At 37.9% G+C, this 10,156-nt stretch overlaps 1 protein-coding gene across 3 annotated transcripts in view; it reads left to right on the forward strand.

The window, feature by feature from the left end:
- LOC110450741 (synaptotagmin-10-like) overlaps positions 1 to 8,906 on the forward strand; it is a 63,031-nt gene extending 54,125 nt beyond the window's left edge. For all 3 annotated transcript variants that reach the window (XM_021498422.1, XM_021498423.1, XM_021498424.1), the window contains 3 exons: positions 1,549 to 1,874; positions 5,532 to 5,655; positions 7,843 to 8,906. In XM_021498422.1, the coding sequence (XP_021354097.1) occupies positions 1,549 to 1,874; positions 5,532 to 5,655; positions 7,843 to 8,153 (761 nt within the window). In that variant the 3' untranslated portion in view covers positions 8,154 to 8,906. The remainder of the gene's footprint in view (positions 1 to 1,548; positions 1,875 to 5,531; positions 5,656 to 7,842) is intronic.
- The last annotated feature ends 1,250 nt before the right edge of the window (positions 8,907 to 10,156 follow it).

Raw genomic sequence — 10,156 nt, forward strand, 5'->3', positions numbered from 1 at the left:
ACAACAACAACAACAACAACAACAACAACAACAACAATAACACAACAACAACAACAACAACACAACAACAACAACAACAACAACAACAACAACAACAATAACACAACAACAACAACAACACAACACCAACAACAACAACAACACAACAACAACAACAACAACAACACAACAACAACAACACAACAACAACACAACAACAACACAACAACAACAACACAACACAACAACAACAACAACAACAACAACAAAACAACAACAACAACAACAACAACAACAACACAACAACAACAACAACAACAACACAACAACAACAACAACAACAACAACAACAACAACAACAACAACAACAACTCAAAAACGCCTGAAAATGCAAATTAACGAATCAAACAGCGAAGTAACACCTAATAAACACCAAACCATAGCCAAAACAAAAACACAAACGCCACTAATACTACATCAATATGACTAATGCAAAAACAAATTCAAAACACCAGCAAGAACACCTCTAACATAAAAGGTACGCAACCAACGCGTCATCCTCGGTATCCAGGGGTTACGCTCACTTTCGCTCTCTACACCCCTGGAATATGTCATAGCAAAATTGAAGGCACGAAGATAGTTGTTTCATTGGTCTCAGATAAAAAAAAAACTGTCCAATCGCTAGGCTGATACCTGTCCTTTGAAGATTACAAAACTTAAAAGCCTGTCAATTTTTACGGTTACATGACCGCGAGATTCTTTTGATGTATATCAAAGGATCAAAATAGTCTTCTTGTCTCATCAACAAGTTGGTACATACTAAGCCTTCAATTTCGCTATGACATATTCCAGGGGTGTAGAGAGCGAAAGTGAGCGTAAACCCTGGCTGGATATCGAGGATGCCAACGCATACACAAAACCAAAATGTACCCAAATAAATGCCAACATAAACAATATATTCCAAAACACGCAAAAATAATAACAACGTTAAATCAGAAGAAAAAGAAGAAATGATAAAACAACTCTCTAAAACAGTTAGAATAAAGCTACCACAAATAAATACTAAAGAAATTTTAAAACAGCCTTATCAATGCAACGACAAAACGACGCTACACCAACGAATAGAAATGTTTAAAAGCCTTTTGAATAAAAACATTTTTAATTCAAATTCATTAATGTTTGATCAAATTTCTATTAATTTATGAAAATTTATCACCCAAATTGTAAGAAATTAGAAAGAAAGCGGTATACACTTTCGTATAAATGGATAAAAAACAAAGCAAAATAAAGTCCAATAGTTAATCGATATTATTTTAGGTGAGAGTTGTTCAATAGACGACTTTTCAGGGAAGCACAATACATTATGGACACCATATCAACATCATACCACCCCAACCTTCCACCGATCTATGTTGTTGTGAAATTAAGATTATCATACTTACTGTGTAGGTCCGTGTAAGAATATGTTCGTTTCCGCTCAGTTCTGTTTTTCAGGCTGTCTTACTGTAATATTGATACATGTACCAAAACTTTCAGACGTTTTAACTTGTACAACTTTTTTTTTCACAGCTCAAGACTTAATATCGACCGATCAAAAAGACTCAGAGGGAGGTAGCTTCGGAGATCCCTATGTGCGGTTAGCCATTCTACCTGAAGTGGATGAGCGAATCCGCCAATCGTCTGTCAAACGGAAAACGTGTAATCCATTCTATAACGAATATTTCAAATTCCCGCTGACAATAGATGACGTCAGGGACAAGACTTTAGTGTTTCACATTTACGATTATGATAAATTTTCACGGCACAAGATCATTGGCGAAGTGCAAGTAGATCTCCGTAAAGTGGACGTGACCAACAGCGTGGAGATGTGGTGTGACATCCTCAAACACCACAAGGTCAGTACAGCCTGTAACTCAGAGTTAATGACACGTCGGGGTTGATGTGGGGGTATCGGGGCTATTGTGGGGTACCGGGAATTGTGCGGAGTCATCGAGGTTAGTGTACAGGATTATCAGGGTGAGATTGGGGTAACATTTAATTGAGTAAATGTGGGTTTTCCAGATTAGTGTAGAGAGGTAAGGGTTAGTGTAGGGTTATCGGGGTTAGTGTAGGGTTATCGAGGGTGGGCGTTGGATTATCAGGATTAGTGAAAGAATGCTGTCGTTCCAGGGTAGGTGTAGGGTTAGCGGAATTTTCGGGTTATTGTATAGCGTATCTTGGTCGTTCCATGGTAAGTTAAAGGCTACTGCTTTATCTGAGTTATTGTACGGCGTACATGTAATTAAGTCTTACTCGTGTGAGTTTTAAGGTTATCGGATTATTTGCGATATTGCGTACCGGGTTAAATGGGACGGTATCGGCGCACCGGGTTAAATGGGATGGTATCGGCGCACCGGGATTAACGTCGAGGTAAGTTTGGGTCTGTTACATGATATTCCTGTCAAGGAATTATTATCTTCTTCCAGGGACATACATACTTTTCTTGATTTTGATACTGGTTGCCTTTTTTATATGTAAATACATTATAGAATCCAGTTTGATAAAAATGGAAATAAAAATAAAAGGACGGCATCCCCGACTAAACTTATTTATATCTATCCTCTCCCAAGAATAAAGTTACAGAATAACAATAAGTCACAATCTTTGTGAGTATATTTTCATCCAGTATCTGAATCAATCAGAATATTGCGCAAGTCTAACTCTTACAGTCAATTCTATAATAATTTGTATACACGTGTTTCAAAAACAATGTTTGATTAATTGCCATCTGTTCGTTGAGGAGCTAATTGTCATCTGTACTTGTTGCTATTTGCAATTAGTTTCGAAAATACGATCCAGGAGGCAATATGTTTAGGAGTTGATGAAGGAGCATGAATTATTCGAGTGCATCTCTCAACAGAAATATAATTAGGACATCGCGGCGTACTATCAGGTTAGCGGCGCAGTGAGCTGCTTTCTGCGTGTCGGAGTTGGAGTATGGCTGCCAGCGTGCATGGAATAATACTGCACTGCCGCGGGGGGCCGGTGTACCCAGGTAGTGTAGGGTTTATAGCTAGCAACAAGTCGGTATGGGACCGACACGGTTTTCACATACATGCGGACTTTCAAAGCGATATTGCTGAGGATTTTTTTTTTTTTCAAACTTTTGCGATGTTTTTTATTTGGCCAATGTTGATACTATTTGTACTTGTATAAAAGGACCAATACACGTTTTGGTTAACCCTAGTATTGAAATATTTTCTTTTAATGCAGATGTTTTACAATACTGGCACGTGTAGGTCTAATGTATGGGACACAATTGGTATATATAATGAACCTCTTGATCAACTTCGGTATGGACATAATCATATTCACATGATATATTTGAAATTCGTACAGGAGTGTTTGAAAAGTCAGTAGACTAACATCATGAAGATCAGAAAGAGAGTTATTTATAGTATACTTATAGAGAAAATAGTGGAGTATTGGAGTATGGAGGTCCACGACCTTCCCCGATAAGTGAAAGGTTTCCGAAGTCAGTGTAAGTTAGGAACTAAAGAATTGTCAAGGCTATAGTAGGGCTGATGGTGAACCGAGTTGTTGTTTTCGTTGTAGAGTTTAGGAGTACCTCGTGTACCGTGTTAAGGCGGAGTTCCCAAAGTATCGTGCTGTTTTGTAACTTCCGCTTCCGTTGAAAAGTGTTAGAGCAGGGCTTCCGGTGTACCGTGTTACATTTGTACGAGATTGTGTAACTTCCTCTTCCGTTGCAGAGTGATAGAACATGGGGGTTTCTATTGTACCGCTTAACGACGGGGTTTCCGGCGTGTCATGTCCAAGTGAGGTTTCCAGTATACCATATTATTGTGGGGTTTCCGTTGTACCGAATTAGAGCGGGGTTTCTGGTATTTAGTGTTATCGTTCGTTTCTGTTGTACCTATACCGGCGGATTTCCGTTGTACAACATAAGTGTGTTTCTGTACAGTTCGGGAATCTCAACCAGTGTGACAAAGTTACTATATTTTCCACATTATTGTTAAAGGTGATATCCTAGTTCGTCATTTCACAAGTAATTAGAGTAAAATTATTACTTTAAGAGTCAAAGGAAAATAGTACAGGTACCCAGCCAGAATGCACAATGTGACATTATAAATAGCTACACATTACTAATCAACTCGCAATTGAACACTAAGGACACATGACATAGGATATTTGAGGAAAACGTAAACTCTATATACATGTAGCACTGTAATACACATAATTCTGCCTGCTGACTGGCATGGCAGCTGCCGGTACCCCGTCGACTTATCATTGTGTTTTCTTCTATCTAATTTTAGCTTAGCTATAATTGCGGCGATACGTTCTCCGTCAGCGTGACGTGTGTTTCCGGTCCGGGTAATGTCTTCTGTCAAACGACCGTGTGATTACCAGTGTTGGTTGGGAACTTAGATGCTACCTGTCATCTCGACGGGGCGTGTGGAGGTTACAAACTCGCGGAAATGGTTGATCTTCACAGGTCTACGCCGACGGCTGATGCAAGATATAAGACGAAAATCAATGCAAATATCACTATCCGCTTTACTGTATCACTACCGTACAAGATGCGTTGCTACAGGAAATACGCCCGTCTCTGAAAGCAGTTCACAATATTCATTGCGATGAATATAAAATAAGAAGCCAGACAAAGTTTGAGAATGAAAATGACCTTGACCTTCTTTCAAAGTCACAGTGGTCAAATATGTGAAACGCTTTAAACAACTTCTTCTCAAGAACTGAAAAGTAAAGAATATTCCTATAGACCAACATTAAAAGAAATATTGGTATTGAAAGGATTATAAAGATGGAGATTTCTTTGTTTTTCCTTGGGAGTGGTGTGCGAGAGCGGGAGGGGGTTTATGATACCTATGTATCCATGCGTTTGTCAGAAAACACTCCAAAAAGCTGATCAAGAATAACAATTTAAATACATACACATTATGGTGCTAATAAAATCATCTGTTACAACAAAACATAGAAGCATCCTGATTATTACCTAAATATTTCAAGGTATTCTCCATTTTGTTATTTTGTTTTCGTCTGAACTGTAACGACCAACCTATAACGCCTACATTTCACAAGACAAATTGTGGCGTTATGCCTCCTGTATATATTACTAAATGACGACGTATACCTGTGTATTTATTGTTCTAGCGAACCTATTTCTGAAATAAAACGCCACGGTAATGCAATACTTATTTTATGACATCAATTTGGAAAGATAAAATCATATTTTATTTAAATATTAAGGGTGAAAGTCGACGCTAATGGAAAAAGTCCGTCTTTAGGGACATATTGGTGACGTCTAGCGATACAACCGTAACGAGTCCGTGTTGAGCCTTTAGAATTACACACGTGATCACTTTGTATTTGTACAGCAATAGCACGTTTTAGTATGATTAGACAAATTGTAATATGGTTTGATCACGTTATTGCTGTAAACTTACAGAATTACATTATGTTTTGTATAACACAATTATATTATCATGATGAATAGGACTTGACTTTAATGAGTCTCGTTTTATGTTTGTATATTTCAGTGTACCGGTGGAGATTACGGTGAGGTACTTCTGTCTCTCAGCTATCTTCCCACAGCAGAGAGGCTCACCGTTGTTGTCATGAAAGCAAAAGATCTGCGCATGACCGGTGTTGCTGGTTCTTCCGGTAAGGTTATGACACAGCTACATGCATCTTTCCATGTTTGTATTGAGAGTCTACATGTGCATTGGTACACTGTCGTATTACGTACAAATGAACATGAATTCATTAAGTCACAGAACGGAAAATTGTCACAGGTGCTTTTATATATTTTTAATTCATATAATCATATCAGTTCAATGTAAAAATGATAAAAACTGACCAGACAATATTAAGATTAAGGGGCGACAAAGCATTTACCCGTATACGTCACCGTGTTACAGAGTTACTGGATCTGAATATGTAAAACTATAAACTTCTTAAAATATCTTTTTCTTAAAATATCTTTTTAAATGCGTATGTAATGGACTCCATTCCAACTAATATTGTCCGCTTGTGATAGAACCCATCGAAATAACCCTGTATCGGACAATATAGCACGTTTCCGTCCATATCAATCCACTTCAAGAATCCGTATAATTATTTTTGATCGTTTGCTGATAACATGGCCGGAAGATTTAAGGAGTTAGGTGAAGCTTCACACGAAAGTTATTAACACAAAAACAAAATCAAGATTTTTAGAAAAGTATTTCGTTCATTGGGTCTGATATCAGTTCATTCAATTTGATATAATGATATAGAGATACAAGAAACAAGAAACTTAATTTAGAGTCGTATACATAAAAAAGAAGAAACATTAGCTCTTATGAGTTACTATTGCGATAATTTATTCATAAATAGCTTTAAATCTTATCACAATGAAAGGAAAAAACCCAGTATCAAATCTCGGGTTTATAAGTGATCAGTAATCCCCTACCTACATGGGTCCCCGAGTCATGACAACATAGATACATGAAATAATAAGAAGAACGGTGTTGATATAAAATTAAATTTCAAATAAAACAATGCAGTATGAAGTGTTATCAGATATATGTAATATTGAGAATAAGATACTCTAAGAAGACTCTACAGATAGGGCGTAAGAATTGTACCTGCTGCCCCCTTTGCATGATCGTAAGAGGCGACAAAATTTGGTATCTTATCTTTTCTCTTCTTTTTAAACAACTTTCTTCTTCCTAATGTCTCCCATGACAATGCCTCACTTTTGGCCTTTAGTTGAGCGTTCGCCCTTGTGAGGATGGCTTTGGGTTCTGTACCCTGGCCGAGACATACCAGAGTCTGTAAAAATGGTAGTTTCTACTCCTGCTTAACGCTCTGCCATTTAGGAGCTGGACGACTGGTTCGCCCGTTGTCAGTATAATGTGACCGGGTGGGGTGTCCGGCTGGGTTTTTTCGGCAGAATGTTTCAGTGAGATAGCACTATAAAGTCGGCATCAGTTCCGGGCTATCACAAGTGGACAAACACGAACATATCGCAGCCTCCCAAAACACACACGCATACACTACACGCATGCATCTTGCACACAGGGAAGGCCGTCCTTAAATGACCATAGCTGTTGATAGGACGTTAAACAAAACTAAACCAATACTAGTTATTCTACGAGCGGAATGCTTTACAATGACAACTGTGTATATATTGCCTATTTCATGCTTACTGTACATATAATCGATCATGACCTGTCAGTGGCTTATGACAAGTCATTGCATTCTGTTGTATTGAGATCTGGGAAGGCATAGTTATGTTTGCACATGCGCAGGAAGTGGTGATTTTCTGGAATCAAAAATATGTTCTGTGGGAAAAAACACATATCGGATGACGTTACATTTTGTAAATATTTATCAAAATTTCAAGTAACTCTCAAAATATAAGCATCACTAGTTCTGACGAATTAAAACTAACACACATTGAAACACCCACATAATTAGCCTTACATACATTGTGTATAAAGTTGAAATAAAAGGCCCGTGTTTTCGAAACAGTTTCAAATTCCGTGCTCTAACCGACGTTCTTGTAGCTTGCCAAAATTATTCATTACTGTCAAAAAATAAAATCTAGACAGTGAATAACGGTATTCTGTTTCAAGTCTCTCCAATTTTCCCCCACACTATTGCAAAAGCGCAAAAAAATGAAAAAGTCATTACCGAAACAAGTAATTAAACCTGCTACCAGAATCTGGGTTTGACCAAGACAACGTTTCATGAACAACGTCAAAGGACACCAATATGGATAAAACTTAGTTAAATCCTAAAGTTTATGCCATATCTTAAAAAACGAACAGCGCATTGAAATCGACTCCTTCTTTTGTCTTGCAGATACCTACATCCGGGTAAGTCTGACAGTTGAGGGCAAGAAGGTGAAAAGGAAGAAGACTACAGTCAAGCGTAACACGACATGCCCAGTCTGGAACGAGGCTCTCGCTTTCAATGTTCCCGCCGAATTACTGCCGAAAGTGAGCCTGGAGGTTGCCGTTATGGATCATCATGACCTCATAGGACATGGCGACATTGTAGGCAGGTGCCTGATTGGACCGGATAAGGAGGATCAGGAGGGAAAGCATTGGAACGACATGATGCAAAATCACCGGAAGTCGATGGCAATGTGGCACCATCTTCATAAAAGATGAAAGCATCGAGGTTATACTGACGTTCCCTACAATATTTTCGTCGATCCTAAAGGCATTAAGTGTTCCTTGGAATATCATTAACCGAGGATGGAAGATACGCTAATGATTTTTGCGGCACCATAATTAAACTTTTCTTCTTTAAGACAGAAATGGGGAAGCAAGACAATATTTTTTATTTATAGAAACAATATCACGTGATCGAGTCTTGTTAAACTAGTCACAAAATGTTTCCTTTGAGAACTGTTAAAGGATTGTGCTGTAAATATTTGCCCCTTGTCATGTTGATTTGAACAATGAATCCAGGATTGGCGTATGTGCTGTCTTATGTCAGTTCAATGTATACGTAGTCTGTGGCTGGAGCATTTCCTAGGAACGTAAACTGCGATGCGACTGTGAACATAGGATTATGCCTTCTCTTTAAACAAGTATATCTGATAATCCGAACAGCTCTTTGCCTGTATATCGTGAAAAAGGTTTATTTTTTATTCAAATGTTTTGTTTCAGTAACTAAGATAGTACTTACAATTTACATGTATTTGGCCTATTTCTAGCCAAACTACTGTAAGTGTATGTTGATGGACAGACATAGGGCATTTCATGTTAAATGAAGGTATTTGTGTATCACGCGAATCAAATTTTCAGAATGTGAAAATTGTAATGAATATATTTTCAATAAATACAAAAATGTTTTGCTGGTGGTTAAAGAAATGACGTTATGGTCGGTAAATATATTTAAAGACAATAAAACATGGTTTCGTCTATAAGTGTGTTTATGATTATTTATAATGTTTAAATAAAATATAAAAAAAGCGATCGCCTTTTCTTTTAGGAATAACATAAAGTAAATGCAGCGGATAGTCTAAGTAATTTTAAATAGAAATTTATAACCTATATAAATTTGTACTTTATTACTTAAGGAGCACAATATGTGGTAATATGTAACCCTGCTATCTCTGTATAGACTGGTATTTATTTACTAAGAGAGGCCAGACTAGTGTAATAGGTACCCCAGACCTGTCTATATAGACTGGTGCTTATTTACTTAGAGAGGTCAGACTAGTGTAATAGGTACCCCAGACATGTCTATATAGACTGGTACTTATTTACTTAGAGAGGTCAGACTAGTGTAATAGGTACCCCAGACCTGTCTATATAGACTGGTGCTTATTTACTTAGAGAGGCCAGACTAGTGTAATAGGTACCCCAGACCTGTCTATATAGACTGGTGCTTAAATACTTAGGGAGTCCAGACTAGTGTAATAGGTACCCCAGACCTGTCTATATAGACTGGTACTTATTTACTTAGAGAACCCAGACTAGTGTAAAAGGTAACCCAGCCAGACCTGTCTATATAGACTGGTACTTATTTACTTAGAGAGTCCAGACTAGTGTAATAGGTACCCAAGACCCGTCTATATAGACTGGTACTTATTTACTAAGAGAGGCCAGACTAGTGTAATAGGTACCCCAGACCCGTCTATATAGACTGGTACTTATTTACTTAGAGAGGTCAGACTAGTGTAAAAGGTACCCCAGACCTGTCTATATAGACTGGTACTATTTACTTAGAGAGCCCAGACTAGTGTAATAGGTACCCCAGACCTGTCTATATAGACTAGTACTTATTTACTTAGAGAGCCCAGACTAGTGTTATAGGTACCCCAGATCTGTCTATATAGACTGGAGTTTATTTAGTTAGAGAGGTCAGACTAGTGTAATAGGTACCCAAGACCTGTCTATATAGACTGGTACTTATTTACTTAGAGAACCCAGACTAGTGTAAAAGGTAACCCAGCCAGACCTGTCTATATAGACTGGTCCTTATTTACTTAGAGAGTCCAGACTAGTGTAAAAGGTACCCCAGCCAGACCGGTCTATATAGACTGGTACTTATTTACTTTGAGAGGTCAGACTAGTGTAAAAGGTACCCCAGACATGTCTATATAGACTGGTGCTTACTTACTAAGAGAGTCCAGACTAGTGTAAAAGGTACCCCAGCCAGA

This window comes from Mizuhopecten yessoensis, unplaced genomic scaffold, assembly GCF_002113885.1.
Source record: "Mizuhopecten yessoensis strain PY_sf001 unplaced genomic scaffold, ASM211388v2 scaffold5459, whole genome shotgun sequence".
In the NCBI taxonomy this organism is placed as follows: domain Eukaryota; kingdom Metazoa; phylum Mollusca; class Bivalvia; order Pectinida; family Pectinidae; genus Mizuhopecten; species Mizuhopecten yessoensis.